Consider the following 23,743-nt stretch of genomic DNA (forward strand, 5'->3'; position numbering starts at 1 on the left):
ATTATGATACGATGAAACTACTGTTTAAAGCATGCACAAATACGTAGAGAGGCATAAATATAATATGACATGAATTAAATATTGAAAGCAGGAATATTAGCAGTAGCGTTGGAATATTAGCAATATCGTTGAGTTAGCACTGGCGCTTTATTTGACCCAGCGCTACTCCTAACGTAGATACCAGTAACGATTTAAATCCAGCGCTACTGCTAACAGGTTAGCTGTAGCGTGTTAGCAATAGCGCTGCCCCAGCGCTACTAGTAGGGGAAAAACCAACGATACTATTAGGCTTTCTCCTAATAGTCGTCCATGGTGCTAAATATAGTGGAATACAAATGGCTAGAAGTACAACTATCTACCAGCCGGAGATGAACCTGTAAGGAGGTTTATACTGTATTGTTCCTCTAACTCTGTATCTTCCCCTTTGCTCCTGAAGTAAGCAGGCCTCTTCGGGTCAGGCAAGATTGTGCTCTCATTCATAAGCAAAGAGATAGCATCCGAGATTGTAGGGCGGTCGACGGCATCGTCTTGTACGCACATCAACCCGACATTAATGAATCTCATAATCTCCATAGTTGGATGCTTAACGTCTAAGCAAGGGTCGATGAGATCACACCATTTTTCCCTTTTCCATAATAGCCAAGCCTGACAACATACGCGTAACACAGAAAATGTTAGCCGGAGTGGAAACAATATTTGTACACTGATGTGACGGCGATACAAAAACATATAATTATTATAATCGATTTGTTGTTTATTTAGAAAAAATATGTAACTGAACAATGACATGTATATACCAAACGAGAGGACCATGTTACTCACATATCCAAGAAGATTGCCAATATTCCCAGTTTGGTGGAACCCGTTGTTTCTTTTCCCAGAGATGTGTTGGCCCAGATCCCTCCGACTCGTCGAGTACCTTCCGACGAGACGGATGTCACTGACCGAAGCTGACTTTCACACACGCAACTAGCCGATGCTTTTGACCAGAACGTCGTACGTCTCCGAAGCTAGCTAGACCAAGCAAGCAAGCACATAGGTTGATGGATTTCCACGTACACTACCGCATGCACATGCTTATCAATCCTGCCAGCGTATTGCTCGATCGATGCCACAACTCGCCGAGAGACCCACACACGCGAGACGCCGAGTTGGATGGCTACAGGACCGTATCGGCCCTGCTATTGCTTTGTATTGATCTTCTTGGTACAAAGACTACACAGGGGTATACGTATATATATTGCTAAGCTAGGCCTACTGCAAACCGACTCGGTTTGCAATACTACTACTAATCCTACTCGGTTTGCAATACTAACCAAATTAGGACACACGTGTACGTTCAGACTACAACTAGGTTAATTACTACATTCACCTCCTTAACCTTGTTGATATGTCTTCATTGCTTGCACTCCGACTTTCTTCCTCATCTCGATGAACTTCTGTCGACCGAGGGACTTGGTGAAAATATCGGCAAGCTGGTCCTTCGTATTCACGTGCAGAACTTCTATCATCCCTTCCTCAACGCACTCCCGGATATGATGGAACTGGGTATCTATGTGCTTGCTCCTTTCGTGATGAACCGGATTTTTGCACAATGAGATTGCAGCTTGGTTGTCAATCTTTAATGACACCTTCTGCACCTCCCGCTTTGCAAGAATAGCTAGGAGTCTTCTCAGCCAAACTGCTTGACAAGCCGCCGTGCTTGCCGCTATGTATTCTGCCTCGCATGAAGACAGTGCCACCACCTTTTGCTTCTGAGAATTCCAGCTAATCGGATTCGGGCCAAGGTAGAAAACCATGCCCGTTGTGCTCTTTCGGTCATCAACATCACCTGCCATGTCACTATCTGAATATCCACGAAGGATCAATCCTTCCTTTCCCTTTCTGTACGTGCAGCCAAGATTAATTGTGCCTTTCACATAGCGTAGAATTTGATTGACCGCGCTCATGTGTTCGATTGTCGGTTTCTCCATGAAACGACTCACGATCCCGACTGAATAAGCCAAGTCAGGTCGGGTATGCACCAAGTATCTTAGGCTACCCACAACGCTTCGATACATTGTGGTGTCCACCGGCGGATTTGAGCTACGCTTGCTCTACTTGTGACGTTGGTCCATTGGAACTTGTGTCGCGTAGCAATCTGACATGCCACACTTGTCCAATAACTTGACCGCGTAAGCCGATTGACATAGGGAAATCTCTCCGGAGCTTTGCTTCACTTCGATGCCCAAGTAATAGCTGAGTAATCCCAGATCACTCATGCTAAACTTGTTCTTCATTTGCGCCTTGAAACGTTCAATTTCTTGTACGCTATCTCCGGTGATAATCAGATCGTCGACATAAACTCCAACTAGCAGGTTTGAGCCTTTGGAGTTCTTTGTATAGACTGCGTGCTCGAGGGGACATCTCTTGAACCCGAGCGAGACCAGACTTCGGTCTAACTTTGAGTTCCAAGCTCTTGGCGCTTGCTTCAACCCGTAAAGTGCCTTCTTGAGCTTGTAAACTTTCCCTTCTTCGCCTTTCTTCTCGTAGCCGAGGGGTTGTTCCACGTACACTTCTTCTGTGAGATCGCCGTTGAGGAAAGCGGATTTAACATTCATATGATGAACCTTCCAATCGTGTTGTGCTGCCAAAGCTAGGAGCACTCTCACCGTCTCGATTCGAGCAACCGGTGCAAACACCTCATCATAGTCAACTCCTTGACGTTGAACGTAGCCCTTTGCAACGAGTCTTGCCTTGTACTTCACAATGGCACCCTCCGTGTCCTTCTTTAACTTGTAAACCCACTTCAAACCTATCGTCTTTTGGTTTGGAGGTCGGGTTACCAAAGTCCACGTGCCATTGCTCTCAATTACCTTCAGCTCCTCATCCATGGCGTGCGTCCAGCTAGGACTTTTTCTCGCCTCTACGAAGTTCGCCGGCTCCTCAACTCCGAACAGACATAGTCCGGAGTACTCGAGCGTAACTGGCTTTGTGTACTTGTAGACTTTCTTGAGGGTCTTGTAGCGACGAGGCCCTGAGGAGTCCGTTGTGGCTTGCGAAGGAGGCGACACAAATTGTGTCGGTGTTGATGCACTTGAGGAAGACGGCTGAGACCTTGGTGTGTCATCGACATCCGTGTCGTCGGCGTAGTCGTCGTGACCGTGACCATCATCTTGATTGTCGTCGTTACTATGCGCCTCGTTGTCGATGTTGTCGTCGAGATCTCCGCCTGTGTCGTGCGCGGCGTTGTCGCTATCTCCTTGCGACCTATGCGCGTCGTCGTCGGTGTCGGCACCATGATGATCACTACCATTGTGGTCACCATGGTTGGGCGTCTTGCCAATCACCTGGACATCCTCCCCTACATCATCATCAGTTGGAAATTCAACTGCAAATATGTTAGTGTTTGGAGCATCGTCGGCTGCGGCGCTCCAATTCCACGCTTGGTTTTCTTCAAACACGACGTCGCGTGAAATCCGTAGACGCTTGGTTTGTGGATCGTAGAAACGGTATGCCTTGGTGCCAGAACTGCTCTCGTATCCGATGAACACCATCTTGGTGCTACGATCGGCAAGCTTTGAGAGGTGCGGCTCCGCCGTCTTCACATGTGCCGCGCACCCGAATGTCCGTAGATGAGACACATTCGGCTTACGTCCGTAAATTGCTTCATACGGAGTCTTGCCGATCACCGCCTTCGTTGGAGCCCGGTTGAGAAGATAGACCGCCGTCGAGACAGCTTCTCCCCAAAAGGTCCCTGGCAGGTTCTTGCTCTTGAGTAAACTCTTGCCATGTCAACGACGGTTCGATTGCGCCTTTCAACGACCCCATTCTGCTGCGGCGTGTAAGGTGCCGTGAGGAACCTCTTTATGCCAATCTTCTCGCAGTAGTCGTTGAACTCATTCGACGTAAACTCTCCGCCGCGATCTGTCCGTAGAGCGCGAACCTTCAGCTTGTGTTCCATCTCTGTTGCAGCCTTCAATTTCTTGAACGCTTCAAATGCCTCATCTTTAGATCATAGGAGAATGACCCACATATATCTTGAGTAGTCGTCTACCACAAGAAAGAAATACTTCTTTCCAGCGTGAGTTGCCGTGGTGATAGGGCCACATAGATCACCATGGAGCAGCTCGAGTGCATCACTTGCACGATAGGTAGACTGAGCAGGGAATGGCCTGCGGTGCTGTTTTCCAACCAAGCACCCGTCACATACTCGATCAACATGGTCGATAACTGGCATCCCGGATACCATCTGCATCTTTGACATCTTCTTCAAGGCGTAGAAGTTAACGTGTCCAAATCTAGCATGTCATAACCACCAATCATCATCACTCTTGGCAAGCCAACACTACGGTTGAGATTGATCAAGGTTGAGGATATAGAGCCTATTCCGTGTGCGATTAACACGAGCTAGCACGTTTCGGAGGTTGTCGAAGATCGTCATCACTCCGCTCTCTATATTCACCTTGCATCCATTCTCGTCAAGCTTCCCAATAGAGATGATGTTGTTGCGCAGCCGTGGGATGTAGTACACTCCGGTCAGTATGCGATGTTCGCCTGTGAGACCCTCAAAGAGGACAGATCCTTGCCCGCAAATCTCCATAGCTGAACCATCACTGAACTTGACCGAGCCTTCAATATCGTATTCCAGCTCGAGGAATTTCTCCTTGCACCCTGTCATGTGGTTACTAGCACCCGTGTCGAGATACCACGACACGTTCTGATCACCGGATAACTTTGGTGTCACTTTTTCCTCATGAAGTAGCACCTTCCGGCTTGGTTTTACAACCACCGTTTCAGCGAGATCACAAACTTCGGCCATCAGAAGACCTGGACCTTCGTCTTCCTGCTTTACCAAATTTGCCTTGATCTCCCGCTTGTTAGGCTTTGGACAATCCTTAGCAAAGTGACCCATCTTATTGCAGTTATAGCACTTGACCTCGGACAAGTCCAAGTTCCGTGGTTTCTGCTCTTTAGATTGGCCCGCCTTACCACGACCTTGTGGTTTGCCTTTTCCTTTGCCTTTTCCGGTTTGTCCATCGCCCTTCGTGTTGCTTGAGCCTTCGCCACCGTCACGCCTTCCTTTGCTACTTGGGGCCTCCCAGTCTGTGCGCGAGTACATGAGTTGGTCACTACCTCCTCCTTTGCCTTTCCGACAGCCACGAGCATTCTCTTCCCATGTCCGCAATCGTCCGATCGCCTCCGTTATGGTCATGTCGTCGATGTCGTAAAGCTGCTCGAGCGTGCCGATGATGTACGTGAATTTATCAGTGACAGAACTGAAAATTTTCTCCATGATCTCGGTCTCATCGAGCTTTGCACCAAGCGCGCGGATCTCTCCCACCAAAGTAGTAAGACGCATGGCGTAGTCATTCACCGATTCAGTTTCCTCCATCTGCAACTTGTGAAATTGGCGCTTCAGCACTTGTGCCCGAGCCTTGGTGACGCGATCTTCTCCGATCCTCATCTCCTCAAGTGCGTTCCACGCCTCTCTTGCCGTCTCGAACTCCGCCAATGTCATCAGCACGGAATCCGGCACAGACTGGGCTATGGCGGCCATGGCACCTTCGTCGTGCTCCTCGTCGACGTCGTCGTCCGTGATGGCCTCCCACACTCGAAGGGGTCGAAGAATAATCTTCATCTTCACCGCCCACACGCCGTAGTTGGCGTCGGTGAGCATCGGGTACTGGATGGGGATGTTGCGATGCGCCTGGACGTTAGCGCCACTCGTTCCTCCACCACTGGTTGCTGACTTGACGCCCTTCTTCACCTTGTCGCCGTTCTTATTCGCCTTGGCACCGCCGCTGCCGGACTCGACCGACTCAGCGTCGCTGTCCGTCATCGTAGATCGTAGATCGTTGAGGCTCTGATACCAATTGTTGGCCCAGATCCCTCCGACTCGTCGAGTACCTTCCGACGAGACGGATGTCACTGACCGAAGCTGACTTCCACACACGCAACTAGCCGATGCTTTTGACCAGAACGTCGTACGTCTCCGAAGCTAGCTAGACCAAGCAAGCAAGCACATAGGTTGATGGATTTCCACGTACACTACCGCATGCACATGCTTATCAATCCTGCCAGCGTATTGCTCGATCGATGCCACAACTCGCCGAGAGACCCACACACGCGAGACGCCGAGTTGGATGGCTACAGGACCGTATCGGCCCTGCTATTGCTTTGTATTGATCTTCTTGGTACAAAGACTACACAGGGGTATACGTATATATATTGCTAAGTTAGGCCTACTGCAAACCGACTCGGTTTGCAATACTACTACTAATCCTACTCGGTTTGCAATACTAACCAAATTAGGACACACATGTACGTTTAGACTACAACTAGGTTAATTACTACAAAATGATCTCCAAAAGCAACACGCCAAAGCTGAAAACATCCGACTTGATTGAGAATTGTCCCTCCGAGGCATATTCAGGAGCCATATAACCACTGGACGGAGAAAATGGCTTCAATTTAGCGATGTCTACTTAGGTAAAGTACTCAACGATATTTATTAATTGTTACGAGTAAGTATTGAATTTGAGATATCTCTATGATCTTACTGTGTTCCCACAACTCTGCTTGTATTAGCATGGCTTCCATTCGATCCAAATATTCGAGCAAGACCAAAATCCGATATCCTTGGGTTCATATTTTCATCCAATAGAATGTTGCTCGCTTTCAAGTCCCTATGTATTACCCGCAAGCGTGAGTGCTTATGGAGGTAGAGTAATCCTTGAGCCACGCCTTCAATTATATGACGCCTCCTGTTCCAGTTCAATAATGCTCCTCTTGTCGTATCTACACATATATATGGGAAAACAAAATTCCTTTTAGAAGTAGGATCTAAAGGTAGAGTGAGATGGATACTAATTAAAAGGGTATTAAGATTATGGATAACTTGCCAAATATGAAGAAGTCTAAGCTTTTATTTGACATGTATTCATATATCAGAATCTTCTCTTCTCCTTCAATGCAGTACCCCAAGAGTCTCACCAAGTTGGTGTGTTGAAGCTTCGCAATAAGATGTATCTCAGTCTTAAACTCATTCAGACCTTGCCCTGAATGTTGAGTTAGTCTTTTGACCGCTATATCAAGTCCATTTGGTAGTTGTCCCTGCACAGTTACATGGGTTCAAGAATGAAAGGACATGCGCTTATCTTGTCAACTAGTTTTCTTACCACGATGCTTGATATTTATGTATAACTAACTAGGTGTAGAATTAAATCAGTTTGGTATGACAATAAGCCTACTCCCGTCATTGTACTATATATATATATATATATATATATATATATATATATATATATATATATATATATATATATATATATATATATATTCTAAATTACTGGATACTTCATTTATAAAAATTATATTGCTCATCTAGTAAATTAAGAATGCGGTTATTATGTTGTTTATGGTACTGATACAAATAATACGAAAATGGTTAAATAACTACAATACATTATTGCAGATGGTATGCATGGTCGTGTCATTATTTGTTTGATTTTATTGTTTATCAAGTAGTAATCCTTGGGTTAATGATCAAGGTAAAAATTGCCCTCTAGCTCACGAGTACTTTATTTCTAATATGTTATATTATGTTTTTGGAAACTAAATTAGTTTTAGTCGTCCATTGATAATGAGTAACTGTCCTTATAAGGACTAATTTTCTAGGAAGTTATGGGTTTAGAAGGGTGTTAAATCTTGCTCGTCATTAATGAAAAAATGTTAGCCCTATGGCAATCTACTAAAAATAAGTTGTCGGCATGTTTGGTAACCATTGGGGTATGGTAATGGGAGTTTGCACGTGGTAGACTTTATAGGGATTAGAGTTGGGAAGTAGATTTTACTCCCATTCCCTTGTTTGGTATAAGTTGGGAACTAGATTTGGTTACAGCTCTACCCATGAATTAACAAGGTATCCCATAGGAAGAAAATGGTGGAGATTGGCCCCCTGAACTTCCATTTCCCTTCCCACCTAAAATAGCATTCCCACCAATCAATAAAGGACTTTTAATCTCCTCACCCCTCAACTCCCATTCCCCACCTCTAATTTCCACAAACCAAAAACATTGTATGGGCTATTTTTAAATAAGGGGGATTCAAATATAATATAATGTTCAGTATTTAAATATGAAATACTTTCATATGTTTTCTGAAAGTCAAACTTTCATTATGCGGTTGAGATTATGCTGGTTGGACTCCATTTGTTCTATTTTGTGCTTTTGTACTTAAGGTGAGAAAAATATTGCGTATTTCATTGTTTAACATTGTTTGGGCGTTCTATTATTTATATTACTTATCTGTATGTAAATATTAGTAGATGGTCCAAGAAAAGGTTATGATTTTCTCTTTAGGCCTCATATCTAACATTGATCCTTTCTTAATACGAAATAAAATTCTTTAATTCTCTTATGCACTAGTAACTTGTAGTATCTTACTTTTTAGTGGAAAGAAAAATTTCAAATAATGTGTTTCTCTAAATGCATGGTTTTAAATATTCGATCATTATTCTTGAACTGGAATAAAAAGTAATATTTCAAGTTCCATTGGCTTAATCAACACTGTTGTAATTTCATCTTATCTGGGAAATGTTTTTCAAAACGTATATTAGGTTGAGATGAACAACACCTAAAAACTTAAAGGGTTACACAAATAGCAAGTTGGCTCCAAGTACACCTCGCCTCCACAACTCACGACATGAAGATTCATCCGGAGGGTTTTCTTCATCCGGAGGGATTTCTTTGGATCCTACTAGTGGTATAAGACCTAGTACATCGATTCATAGTCGCGGGGAAATCGCGTAAAATTAATATGGGGATATAGATCATAGGTCGGAAACCACAAAGGGTGTATAAAATCCAAATTGTGCGAGCCCGCCTTGAAGGGTCCCTAATGTGTTTATATGGACTGAGTTGTTGTGGAGGCCATGTCGGTGCATGTACAACAGTAGGAGTTCATGCTGAATTGGAACCCAAGTCATATGTCGATTCCCATATACCCCTCAAGGACTCCTTAAAAATCTCTAGGAAAAGAATACCCATAGATAAGTGGTGTTCTTGAGTTGGGTTCAAGCCAGTACTCATTTGGTCCCGTAAGGGTCCTTCTATTTGGATTTCTCTTGCACTTGCCGAGCCAATATTGACATGCCTCTATGCCTTCACGACACCAAAAGTGACAAACATCCATTCTATCAACTTTTATGCAACCTAAAAAACAAACTCCCTTAAGAGTTGTTAAAGTTTGAAATTCAGCACTCCAACCAAGAGAAAATTAGCTAGTTCCCATATCATACAACAATTGATTAGGAGGGAACAAGTTGACTCAAGGTTCAAATACTCTAAACCCAAGCTTCCATGCCATACACAGCCCAAAGACACCACATATACATATAATATTGATGTGAAGATCACTAGGTGATGGATAGCCATGGAACTCATAAAGCCACCGACATCGATCATGACACCATCATTGCACCCCGCACAAGGTACAATGGGCTACCTAGTAAGAGGGTCATTGACACCGTCAAGATCTCATAAGGGCCCAATTGGTAACATTATGTCTACCTTGGTAGTAGCAGTTGATGGTGCATATAGACGCTAACCTTTCGAATCACCGAATAGCATTCTATGGTTCCTCATTCAAATCTAATGACAAAGAAAAATGAGCTTTCATATGAGAGAAGATTTGATGGGATACTAGTTCACCATAGGTACCTATTGAAAATCCTAGACTAGATTCGAGGACAATGGTTGCACATATCTTCGATACTACTAAATGACATGTCATCCTCAATGCCACCCATGTGTGAGACACTCTTGTTTCTCATTTAGTGCCACCACCATAAGAAAAGGACGGCACCTTCCTCTCAAACATCTCTGTAAGATAAAGCCCCACCACTACAAATGACACCCAGAAGACAAATGATGGAAGAGGGACAGCGTGGAGGGAACATGGTCAACACTTGCGTGTGTATCCTAAAGGGGGGGGGGGTACATGGAGACAATTAATTTTTTCCTAAAAATAATTATTCATAGGATGTTGTTAATACCCTTGCCCCATAGTATCTTAATTTTTATATTATAATTAAATTTTCATTTCTGTTTCTTTGATTTCTTATACAATTGATCTTTTTCATGCATTATGTGGTTTATCTCCTTGTATTATTTCTTTAATTTACCAAAGCAAAAACATCAAGGGAATAGTTCACCTTGTAGACACGACCAAAACCACCCTCGCCAAGTTTATTTCCTTCTGAGAAGTTGTTTGTGGCATCTATAACCTGAGAGAACTCAAACATCGAAAGCTCAGAGCGGCCCTCTTCCATCCTCCAAAGCATTATAGCTTCCTCCGTGCTAGGCGGGACAACTTCTTGCAATTGTGAGCTTAGGATCCCTAGCCATACATAAGTAACAGTATTCAAGAGATGATTAATTCAATGAAGAGGAGACAACATAAAATAACTCCACATAAGTTCTTACAAAAATAAGTACTTAAACTGAACAATAGAGTTTCTCTCACATATGAAATCAACATATGAAGTATTTAAACTTACAAAGACATGTTATTTAGCGTCATATATTCAGAAGTTTGGCCAATTGAGATGTCGTAACTCTATAACAAATATTGTGGGCAGAGAACAAAATGGATGTGTGTCATAGTGATGTCTAGCTAATTTAATTGGCTGCCTCATACAACTATTTTTTAGGCATGCAACTCTTAAACATTTAAAAGGAATGCCATACGCGTATAATTAGCAATTGAAAAGATATAGATGAAAAATTATGTAGTTTAGCCAAAGTTCCCCATAATCTATACATAATCTAGGTATTACCGAAATTAAATTGAAACTTCAACTAGAATTTTAATAAAGCCCCAAATCAACATTGACATACTTTGATTAAACTATAATTATTTAAATATGTCATAATTGTTGGTCTTGCTGATTTTATTACACAAAAAAATTAATTTGTTCAATATCCACTAGAATCACCGAAGTTCCAAAGGATTAGGTTTAAATTTGAGTAAACATTGGAAACTTTATACCTCTTAAAACTGGTTGTTGGTTTGGATATGCATGATAGGAAGACTGGTTAACTATGGAATACCACTAAAGGATAGACCTTCAATGTTATTTGTGAACATATAGTGGCATACAAGCATTTAGGTATGAAAACTCTTTGAGTTATATATCCAAACCATCAAAATGTGTTGGATGGTACATACACACCAAGTTCCACTAATCCAAATAAAGATTGTTCCTTCACCATGTGAGTCAAAAGGACATGTAAACATGATTACTTAAAAGAGACAAATGACCTGAATGAAGTAATTTAATTTTAGAGGAAAAAAATTCCAGTTCAAGAATATACATAGTGGGATTTCAAATGGGATGGAAAACATATTTAGTTTCCTAATATTTTCTTAATTCACATTCACAATTAGCCGTTATATCGACATCTAACTATCTTCATTTCCATCCCACTATATGTATAGACTTAATCGAAAACACGCACTCCAAAAAGAATTTGAGGAAGAGATTAACATCAAACTAACCATGTTTCCACCCCCCCTATTTTTCTACCGGACAGAACTAATTGTTGGAATTATGCCCTAAAGGCAATAATAAATATAGTTATTATTATAATTCCTGTATCAAGATAATCGTTTATTATCCATGCTATAGTTGTATTGAATGAAGACTCATTTACATGTGTGGATACATACACAAAACACTATCCCTAGCAAGCATCTAGTTGGCTAGCCAGTTGATCAAAGATAGTCAGTGTCTTCTGATTATGAACAAGGTGTTGTTGCTTGATAACTGGATCACGTCATTAGGAGAATCACGTGATGGACTAGACCCAAACTAATAGACGTAGCATGTTGATCGTGTCATTTTGTTGCTACTGTTTTTCTGCGTGTCAAGTATTTGTTCCTATGACCATGAGATCATATAACTCACTAACACCGAAGGAATACTTTGTGTGTATCAAACGTCGCAACGTAACTGGGTGACTATAAAGATGCTCTACAGGTATCTCCGAAGGTGTTCGTTGAGTTAGTATGGATCAAGACTGGGATTTGTCACTCCGTGTGACGGAGAGGTATCTCGGGGCCCACTCGGTAATACAACATCACACACAAGCCTTGCAAGCAATGTGACTTAGTGTAAGTTGCGGGATCTTGTATTACGGAACGAGTAAAGAGACTTGCTGGTAAACGAGATTGAAATAGGTATGCGGATACTGACGATCGAATCTCGGGCAAGTAACATACCGAAGGACAAAGGGAATGACATATGGGATTACATGAATCCTTGGCACTGAGGTTCAAACGATAAGATCTTCGTAGAATATGTAGGATCCAATATGGGCATCCAGGTCCCGCTATTGGATATTGACCGAGGAGTCTCTCGGGTCATGTCTACATAGTTCTCGAACCCGCAGGACATCACCATGATAGGTCTCGAACCCGCAGGACATCACCATGATAGGACATCACCATGATAGGTTTTAATGCTGATTTGAGACGACTTTTCCACGGCAGCCCGACCACATACCTCCACGGTTTTTCCTCTAGATCGCGTTTCTGCGGAGCTCGGGCGAAGCCCAGCTGAGACAAGATCATCACCAACCTCCGGAGCGCCGTCACGTTGCCGGAGAACACTTATACCTCTCCGTCTCTCTTTCTGGATCAAGAAGGCCGAGATCATCGTCGAGCTGAACGTGTGCTGAACGCGGAGGTGCCGTCCGTTCGGCACTAGATCGTGGGACTGATCGCGGGACGGTTCGCGGGGCGGATCGAGGGACGTGAGGACGTTCCACTACATCAACCGCTTTCACTAACGCTTCTGCTGTACGGTCTACAAGGGTACGTAGATCACACATCCCCTCTCGTAGATGGACATCACCATGATATGTCTTCATGCGCGTAGGAATTTTTTTGTTTCCCATGCGACGTTCCCCAACAGTGGCATCATGAGCTAGGTTCATGCGTAGATGTCTTCTCGAGTAGAACACAAAAGTTTTTGTGGGAGGTGATGTGCGTTTTGCTGCCCTCCTTAGTCTTTTCTTGATTCCGCGATATTGTTGGATTGAAGCGGCTTGGACCGACATTACTCGTACGCTTACGAGAGACTGGTTTCATCGCTACGAGTAACCCTGTTGCTCAAAGATGACTGGCAAGTGTCAGTTTCTCCAACTTTAGTTGAATCGGATTTGACCGAGGAGGTCCTTGGATGAGGTTAAATAGCAACTCATATATCTCCGTTGTGGTGTTTGCGTAAGTAAGATGCGATCCTACTAGATACCCATGGTCACCACGTAAAACATGCAACTACAAAATTAGAGGACGTCTAACTTGTTTTTGCAGGGTATGCTTGTGATGTGATATGGCCAACGATGTGATGTGATATATTGGATGTATGAGATGATCATGTTGTAATAGATAATATCGACTTGCACGTCGATGGTACGGCAACCGGCAGGAGCCATAGGGTTGTCTTTATACTAACGTTTGTGCTTGCAGATGCGTTTACTATTTTGCTAGGATGTAGCTTTAGTAGTAATAGCATGAGTAGCACGACAACCCCGATGGCGACACGTTGATGGAGATCATGGTGCGGCGCCAGTGACAAAAAGATCGTGCCGGTGCTTTGGTGATGGAGATCAAGGAACACGTGATGATGGCCATATCATGTCACTTATGAATTGCATGTGATGTTAATCCTTTTATGCACCTTATTTTGCTTAGAACGACGGTAGCATTATGAGGTGATCTCTCACTAAAATTTCAAGACGAAATTGTGTTCTCCCCGACTGTGCACCATTTCTACAGTTCGTCATTTCGAGACACCACGTGATGATCGGGTGTGATAGACTCAACGTTCACATACAACGGGTGCAAAACAGTTGCGCACGCAGAACACTCGGGTTAAGCTTGACGAGCCTAGGATGTGCAGACATGGCCTCGGAACACATGAGACCGAAAGGTCGATCATGAATCATATAGATGATATGATTAGCATAGGGATGCTTACCACTGAAACTATGCTCAACTCACGTGATGATCGGACTTGAGCTAGTGTAAGTGGATCATGAACCACTCAAATGACTAGAGAGATGTACTTTTTGAGTGGGAGTTTAGCGAATAATTTGATTAAGTAAACTCTAATTATCTTGAACATAGTCTAAGTCCACTTTGAATATATTTGTGTTGTAGATCATGGCTCACGCGACAGTCACCCTGAATTTTAATACGTTCCTAGAGAAAGCTAAGTTGAAAGATGATGGAAGCAACTTTGTAGACTGGGCTCGTAATCTTAAGATAATCTTACAAGCTGGGAAGAAGGATTATGTCCTTAATGCTGCGCTAGGAGATGAACCACCCGCTACGGCTGATCAGGATGTTAAGAACGCTTGGTTAGCACGTAAGGAGTACTACTCAGTAGTTCAATGTGCAGTCTTGTATGGCTTAGAACCGAGACTTCAACGTTGCTTTGAGCGTCATGGAGCATTTGAGATGTTCCAGGCGTTGAAGTTTATCTTTCAGAAGAACGCCCGGATCGAGAGGTATGAGACCTCCGATAAATTCTGTGCTTGCAAGATGGAGGAGAACTCGTCTGTCAGTGAACATGTGCTCAAAATGTCTGGGTACTCAAACCGTCTAGCTGAGTTGGGGATTGAACTCCCGCAAGAGGCTATCACTGACAGAATCCTTCAATCACTGCCGCCAAGCTATAAAGGCTTTGTGTTGAACTACAACATGCAAGGGATGAACAAGTCTCCCGGCGAGTTGTTTGCGATGCTGAAAGTCGCAGAGTCTGAACTCCGTAAAGAGCATCAAGTGTTGATGGTGAATAAGACCACTAGTTTCAAGAGAAACGGCAAAGGCAAGAAGGGTAATTCAAAGAAGAGCGGCAAGCCTGTTGCCAATCCGACGAAGAAACCCAAAGCTGGACCTAAGCCTGAAACACAGTGTTACTATTGCAAGGGTATGGGTCACTGGAAGCGCAATTGCCCCAAGTATCTGGCAGATAAGAAGGCGGCCAAAGAAAAATCAGGTATATTTGATATACATGTTATTGATGTGTACTTAACCGGCTCTCGTAGTAGTGCCTGGGTATTCGATACCGGTTCTGTTGCTCATATTTGCAACTCGAAACAGGAACTGCGGAATAGATGAAGGCTGGCGAAAGATGAAGGGACGATGCGCGTAGGAAATGGTTCCAAGGTTGATGCAATAGCCGTCTGCACAGTTTCACTTCAGTTACAATCAGGATTAGTTATGAACTTGAATCATTGTTATTTAGTGCCTGCGTTGAGCATGAACATTATATCTGGATCTTGTTTATTGCGAGACGGTTATTCTTTTAAGTCAGAGAATAATGGTTGTTCTATTTCTATGAGTAACATCTTTTATGGTCATGCACCCAATGTGAGAGGATTGTTCATATTGAATCTTGATAGAGATACACACATACATAACATTGAGACCAAAAGAGTTAGAGTTAACAATGATAGCGCCATATTTTTGTGGCACTGCCGCTGTCGGGACCCCGATCCTAAGCCATAGGAATCCAGCCTGTAACACATCGCATCTCTTTGTGGTCTCACGCACGGTTAACTCCACGGCTGCAGCCTTACCTTAGCCGAGACCGTTTGCGTCTTTGGACTCACGTATGCGATAGTGTCTCTAGCAATCCAATGTCAAAGAACCCGGATCGACATGTCTAGTCATAAACCAAAGTGGCAGTTCCGCACAAGGACAGGCATACATGACCCAACAAAGCAGGTGTCGGTCATCAACGAACGTAGACGAGTCGTAGCAAGCTACAAGGACTCCATTACGTCATGTGACATTTACCCAAAGAGGACAGACACAGCAGCTAAGAAGGACACATGCCGGTCAACCAATGTGTCCGGAGCAGTAGCGAACTACCAAGGCTCGTTGGATCACAAAGGGGCATTTCCTTGTAAGGAGTGCTACTAAAGTTCACGACTAGGTATTCGAACCCCATACATATCCAGTATGACACACGTACGCATGGCATACCGATATGTATAGATACATCGATGGCATCACAACATAACCATAAACATACAACCTTTATTTAAGAGGCTCGGAAGAGCCACACACATAATATTACACATTAAGGGTCTCACGACCCATAATAGCAGTCATACAATACAAGCCAGCGGAAGAGTTATAAACTGTCTGGGTACAGACAGTGCAACTAGAAGGCACATGGCCTGACTATACTATAGAGCGGACGTAGGGCCAGATCGTAGCTGGGACACCAGCTACTCGTCGTCGTCGATGTCTACGAGGAACCCTCCATTTGGGTCATTAGCAACCTCTGCAACAATTGTTAAGCAAACATGAGTACGAAGGTACTCAGCAAGACTTTAGGAGAACTAACTACTCATGCAAGGTATCAAAAGGTATTGTGGGGTTTCAGGCGGAAAGCCAGCATTTGACTCGTGGCTAGACAACTTGCTTTTTGAAAATAGTTTTGACAACTTGATTTCTCGCACACGAGTCCACTAACACCACAACAATACACTATCGTGGAATCATTCCGTCTCCATACGGAAATGCCGTCCACGACACTCACGCTTATATTGACAATTTTATGAGTAGCCATTGAAGTTATCTATGAACAACATATGTCTCCAAGTAGTCCATATCCGCGGACGCGGCTATTCGAATAGATCATAACCCTGCAGGGGTGTACTTCGTCACACACGCTCCCGCCACTTATCGCCATGTGCACGTCATGCACCTCGGCAACCGTGAAGCGGAAGCCCAGCGAGGGAGTCGGCCACGACCATTAACCACACTAGTACCTAGTCCAGGTTTATCGCCTATCTGAGAGTAACCCGTACGGAAGTCCGGCCGAGGTTTCCGCCACGGCCTCAAACGATGTGCGCAGGGTTCCCAAGCCCACCATCCGGGTGCCACTTGGTACACCGTGCCACTGCCTACCGCATCACGGTCCACCTCTCAGGTCAGCACCATGCACGGCCTCCAGCATTTCTATAAACACCAGAAACTACATGCAACTCCTGGACCGAGTACTACGCGATTAATAGGCCGAGCGGGGTCATATTTCATGGCCCAGCATGTGGTAGTATCTAGTCTTGGATTACATACACGGAACTCAGTTCCTAAGGACGGTTCCAATGAAACAACCCGCCATGTACTCCTACACAGCCTTTCACCGGTACCTTTACCAAATCAAGTTCAACACACGACCTTTGCTTACCGAACACATTCCACATTTCTGTTAATCTCCCAGATGACAGACCATACACAACTCTAAGCATAGCATGCATAGCAGGATAAGGCACATCATAGCTCAAGCAACTACCAGGTATGCTAGGTTGCAAGGTTCGGCTATTTACTGTGACAAGGTTAAGTCATGCAAAGGAAGTGGGTCCAACTATCGTGGCAAAAGCAGTTGAAGCAATTGATCCTAATGCAATAATTAGATGCAGGAGCAGGAACATAGGAGTTATCGGGATGATCAAAAGGGTTGCTTGCCTTGTTGCTCAGAGGAGGAACGATATCCGTCAGACGGATATTCGATGGAATACGGGGGTGCGGAGCCTACCGAAATGAATGGCAACATTCAATAACAATCATATGCAATCAAAATGATGCATGAGCATGGCATGAGAATGCAAAATGATAAGTTATTATAATCAAGATGTTTTAGGTTTAGAGTTGATTTGAATCACATCCGAATAGCAATTCAAACGGTATTCTCGGATACCGGTTTAATTGATTCGACCTGATGCTCAGATCAACCTAATGTTAACATGCATGAAATGTCATGTTATGGTACTGATTTATATCTAGGGCAGTGTGTGATCATTGCATTTATAATGAAATTTGGATATTTTTGCAAATTCCATTTATAAAGTGATTAAAGAATTGAATTATTCCTTATTTCACAAATTAGGGTCCTGTAACTTTTTCAAACATAGTTGAAAATAGCATAATCAGAATCCTTGAATTTTTCTGATACTTTTTCATATATAAATTATTTTCATTGGAGTTACAGATTAATTTCTATGATTTTTACAATTTTTAGCAATTTCCTGAATTAGTTTTAAACTGGAAATTCCATTTATTGCATCAGGCTGACGTCAGCAGGTCAGCCGACCTGTGCAGGTCAAACCTGATAGGGGGGCCCCACTGGTCAGCCTCTCTGGGACTAATCCCGCGCTGACCAGCCCCTAATTGGGGTTTGACCAGGCGTGGGGCCCTCTGTCAGCGACTGGGGGAGGGCGATTACGCCCTAATGGTCGGCCACGTCGACGGCCACCGGAGGGTGGTCGCCAGCGACCAAACCAGCGGCGGAGGGCTCGCCGGAGGCGACCTAGACGGCGCTGCACAGCACCAAAACGCACGCGGTTTGCAGCTACAGCATGCTCGCGAAGTGGCCGATCTGGCAGGACCAACTGGGAGGCTAAGGTCGCCGGAAGAGGCGTCGGCGACGAGCCGGAGCGGCGGCCGAAGCTCGGGCGTCCTCGGGGTCTTTGAACCAGGGGGGTCTACGCTTGGTTCTTAGCTGCTACGGCATCTATGCGTCGTCCTGGAGCTGTTGGTGCCCTCGGAAGGACGAGCTGATCATCGGAGGGCTACCGGCGACGAGCGGCAGCGGCGGTCCTCGTCGGGCTCCGGTGAAACTAGGGCTAAAGGAGGGGATCGACGGGGAAAACTTAGGGGAAACGACCGCATGCTCACGGGGAGTGCAGAGCAGAGCTTAGACGGCTCAGGGAAGGCTTGGGGGCGACGAATCGACGGGAGAGGTCCGGCGGCCGGAGGAGGAAGACGACGGCGTTGCGGGCGTTGCAGGGCTCAAGGAAGCTTCAGCTTCTGCAGAGACGACCAGGGCGACGAGGCGGAGCTAATGGCGTGCTCTGGGAGGGGATCCTATGGCCAGGGGCACGGGCAGCTCGAGCTCGAGCTCGGCTCTAATGGCGGCAGCAGGGAGAAGGAGGGGATCCGGGAGGAGGGGAAGAACCGAGGCGGGGAATGGATAGGGGAAGCTCTGGTGAGCTTATCCCCGTCGTCTCCAGCGCGAACCGGCGGCCAGGCAGGCACGCAGGTGCGTGGCCGCGCCGGAGGGGGCGGCGGCCACCTCCTGCTGCCTACTGGCGCGAGGGAGGGAACGAGCGGGGAGATGGGCCGGGCCAGGCTGAGGCGACAGGTAAGTTTTTTCCCATTTTCTCTGTTTTTGTTTTTCTGTTTTGCTATTTATTGCTTTGCTAATTATTTCAGCTCCAAAACAAAAAGTAAAAATTATTTTAGACCTCCTGAAATATTTGTTATAAAATCCCCACTCATTTCCAAGACTTTCAACATTTTTTGAAAATTATAGTTTCTGATTTCAAATTTTAAATTTGAACCCAGTGGCTTTTGCATTTATTTAAAATGCTTAAAGTGTCAAGAAAATAGTTTTCTCCAATGCTCATTTACTTTCATGATTTATCAGAAAGTTTGAACATTTCTTGAGGCCATTTTGGGTTCATTGATTTTGAACTAGTTGAAATTTCCTTTAATTGAAATGGTGGCTAGGGTTTTGAGTTTTTCCTTTTGCCACTTTGTTGGTTTTGTTGAAACTTCTTAGATGCAAATGCAAAGAATACATGAGCACAATGCTATCTTGCTTAAGGGTTAGGGATGTGACAACTCACCCCCACTCAAAAGAATCTCGTCCCGAGATTTAGAAGTCGTCGGGAATAATGCAGGATATTCGAGTCGGAGACGATCCTCTCTTTCCCAAGTTGCCTCCTTTTCAGAATGATTTGACCATTGAATTTTAAGAAACTTGAGGTTTCGACGTCGAGTGGTACGCTCAGCTTGATCAAGAATACGCACGGGGTATTCTCGGTAAGAAAGGTTATCTTGTAGATCAAGCGTTTCGTGGTCCACTTCACGAATAGCATCCGAAAAGCAACACCTGAGTTGCGAGATGTGGAAAACATCATGAACCTTGGAAAGATGCGGAGGAAGTTCCGACTGGTAGGCAACTTCTCCTCGTTTGGCAAGAATGCGGAAAGCTCCAATGTAACGAGGAGCCAACTTGCCCTTGATACCGAAACGATGGGTACCCTTCAAAGGTGTAACCCGAAGGTAAGCCTTCTCGTCAACTTCAAAGGTCACAGCCTTATGATGACGATCATATTGGCTCTTTTGACGAGACTGGGCTTTTTTCAACTTTTCATGAATAATGCGAACCTGCTCTTCTGCATCCTGGATCATGTCCGGGCCAAAGAGTTGCCTCTCTCCGGTTTCTGACCAATTAAGAGGGGTTCGACATCTTCGTCCATAGAGAACTTCAAAAGGGGCTTTGCCCAAGCTTGATTGATAACTATTGTTATAAGCGAATTCGGCGAATGGAAGGCACTTCTCCCAATTCATACCGAACGATATAACACAAGCTCGGAGCATATCTTCTAGAATTTGATTCACTCTTTCTACTTGACCACTTGATTGGGGATGGAAAGCAGTGCTAAAAGATAAGTGAGTCCCCATGGCATTCTGAAAACTTTCCCAGAAGCAAGAAGTAAAGATACTCCCACGGTCCGAGTTAATTTCCAGGGGAACACCATGAAGAGACACTATTCGAGAGATATATAACTCTGCTAGCTGGCTAGTTGTTATACTCTCACGAACAGGAAGAAAATGAGCCACTTTGGAAAGACGGTCAATGACCACAAAGATAGCATTATTTCCTTTCTTGGTCCTGGGAAATCCGGTAATGAAATCCATGCTAACTTTATCCCATTTCCATTCAGGAATAGCTAAAGGTTGAAGGGTGCGAGCAGGCCTTTGATGTTCTGCCTTAACTCGACGACAAACGTCGCAGTTAGCAACGAACTCAGCAATTTCTCTCTTCATCCTAGTCCACCAGAACCTTTGGCGTAGGTCATGATACATCTTAGTACTACCGGGATGAATGGTGAGAGGGGAATCATGAGCCTCCTTAAGGATTAACTGCCTTAGATGTGGGTTCTTAGGAACCACTAAACGATTCTGGAAGAACACAACACCTTGATCATTCATGGAAAATTCTTTAGCGTTTCCGCTAAAAATATTCTCCTTGATCCGTGATATACCCTTGTCACGCTTTTGGCCAGCTATAATTTGATCCTTAAGAGTAGGCTTCGCCACCAGGGTAGAAAGGAATCCTTGAGGAACAATATGAAGATTCAACTTCCGAAAGTCCTCATGGAGATGTGGTTGACCTTGTTTTAGCATCAAATTGTTACAATAAGATTTACGATTTAGTGCATCGGCCATAACATTGGCCTTCCCCGGGGTGTAAGTTATCCCTAAGTCATAATCCGAGATCAACTCATCCCACCGTCTTTGCCTGAGATTCAAATCCGGCTGGGTGAAGATATATTTCAGACTTTGGTGATCTGTGAATATTTTGCAACGATTACCCAAAAGGTAATGTCGCCAGGTTTTTAGTGCATGGACCACAGCTGCAAGCTCAAGGTCATGTGTGGGATAATTATCCTCATGTGGACGCAACTGTCGAGATGCGTATGCGATCACATGACGATCTTGCATGAGAATGCAACCTAATCCTTGTCGCGAGGCGTCGCAATAGATAACAAAGTCCTTAGAAAAATCTGGTGGTAGCAACACAGGTGCGGAAGTCAGGCGTCTTTTCAGTTCCTGAAAACTATGCTCACACTGTGGTGTCCACTCGAACTTTTTATCCTTCTTGAGGAGTTCAGTCAGAGGCTTTGCAACCTTGGAGAAATTCTCGACGAAGCGGCGACAATAGCTCGCTAGACCAAGAAAACTCCTAACTTGCTTAACCGATTCAGGTTGAGTCCAATCAAGGACAGCTTGAACTCTCTCAGGATTGACAGCAATACCCTTACCAGAGATTACGTGGCCTAGATAGGTCACTTCTGGTAACCAGAATTCACATTTTGAAAATTTGGCATAAAGGCGATGCTCTCGAAGTTTCATCAATACCAGCCTTAGATGCTCGGCATGTTCTTGTTCATTCTTTGAGTAGATGAGAATATCATCGAGGTATACTACGACGAATTTATCCAAATACTCCATAAAGATTGAATTCATCAGCCGAGAAAAGGTGGCTGGGGCATTGGTTAAACCGAAGGACATAACGGTGTACTCATATTGGCCATAACGAGTGACAAAAGCCGTTTTTGGAATGTCCCCGTTCTTAATCTTGATTTGATGGTATCCCAACCTCAAATCCATTTTGGAGAAGATTGAGGATCCAGCAAGCTGATCGTACAGGTCGTTGATCCTGGGGAACGGATACTTGTTCTTAATGGTGACCAGGTTAACTGGTCGGTAATCTACAACCATCCGATCCGTTCCGTCTTTTTTCTTGACGAAGAGGACGGGACAAGCCCAAGGAGAAGAGCTAGGACGAATGAAACCTTTGTTCAAGGCCTCATCTAATTGCTTCTTAAGTTCGGCTAGCTCCAGGGGTGCCATCTTATAAGGTCTCCTGGCTATTGGGACAGTTCCCGGAACAAGATCTATCACAAACTCTACATCTCTGTCAGGTGGAATTCCTGGCAGTTCCTCTGGAAAAACATCCGAGAAGTCACGGACTACCGGAATGTCTTCAAGTTCCGGAAGAGGGTTGGCATTTAGGGAATAGAGTTGGCATTTGGCAACTCGAGTAGAGACATTTACTATCTCACCCGAGGGATGGGTAAGCTGGACATTTCTAGAGTGAGTATCAATCTTGGCATAGTGAGCTGACATCCAGTCCATGCCCAAGATGATATTAATATCTGAAGATTTCAATGCTATCAATAAGGCTAGAAAAACTAGCCTGTCTACTAGAATTTCATTATCATAGGTTATCCTAGAGGTTTGCCATTTACTACCAGGGGTTTGGACAACCAATGGGATTGGCATATCACAAAATGACATGTTATGCAACTGTGCATAACTTTCTGAAATGAAGGAATGAGAAGACCCAGTGTCAAAGAGAACGGACGCTGGGTGATGATTAACAAGAAGCGTACCCAGCATGACGTCGGGATCCTCTGCAGCTTCTTCTGCTGACACATAGTTCACACGGCCACGTGCAGGAGTTGGCTTTACATAGTAAGCTTTGCCCGACTTGGCCTGCCCGACGGACTTTCCGGGTTGCTTGGCACCCACATTCTGAGGACACTCACGGGAATAATGCCCTGGTTCTCCACACTTGTAGCATATCGTCTGGTTGGCACGTGGTGCAGCATTGCTAGCTGGACCACCATAAGCTTTTGCTGGAGGGTTGGCCTGATTCGTCTCAGGCGCCACGTAGGATGGCCTCGGAGTGTATCTTGGCGGCAGAGAACTGTTTGGAACCCACAGCCTGCGTTTTGGAAACGCGGAACCAGAAGATGAGCCAAAGTCACGGGAGTGCTTCCTTGTGGCTTGGAAGTCAGTATGACCAGTCTCCGCACTAATCGCTTTGTTGACTAGGGCTTGAAAACTTGCACACTCATGGAGGCGCAGATCACGACGCAACTCAGGGCTCAGACCCTTACGGAATCTTGCTTGCTTCTTGGCGTCAGTAGACACCTCCTCTGTTGCATAGCGGGCGAGGTTACCGAACTCGCGGCTATAGGCATCCACAGACAACTTGCCCTGAGTGAAGGCACAGAACTCCTCTCTCTTTCTATCCATCAGGCCCTCTGGAATATGGTGCAGACGAAAAGCTGCACTAAAGTCTGCCCATGTGGCCACT

The 23,743-nt window shown here is 44.7% G+C and overlaps 1 protein-coding gene across 1 annotated transcript; it reads right to left on the bottom strand.

Annotated features, from left to right (window-relative positions):
* Window positions 1-236: 236 nt before the first annotated feature.
* Window positions 237-10,341, bottom strand: LOC123429904 (G-type lectin S-receptor-like serine/threonine-protein kinase At4g03230). The gene is made up of 6 exons (XM_045113877.1): window positions 10,196-10,341; window positions 6,885-7,095; window positions 6,543-6,780; window positions 6,342-6,429; window positions 823-885; window positions 237-645 (listed from the first exon to the last, which is right to left on the bottom strand). Exons 1-6 carry the CDS (start codon window positions 10,322-10,324, stop codon window positions 352-354), a joined length of 1,023 nt encoding a protein of 340 aa, XP_044969812.1. The 5' UTR covers window positions 10,325-10,341; the 3' UTR covers window positions 237-351.
* Between the last annotated feature and the right edge of the window lie 13,402 nt (window positions 10,342-23,743).

This window comes from Hordeum vulgare, chromosome 2H, assembly GCF_904849725.1.
Source record: "Hordeum vulgare subsp. vulgare chromosome 2H, MorexV3_pseudomolecules_assembly, whole genome shotgun sequence".
Lineage (NCBI taxonomy): Eukaryota > Viridiplantae > Streptophyta > Magnoliopsida > Poales > Poaceae > Hordeum > Hordeum vulgare.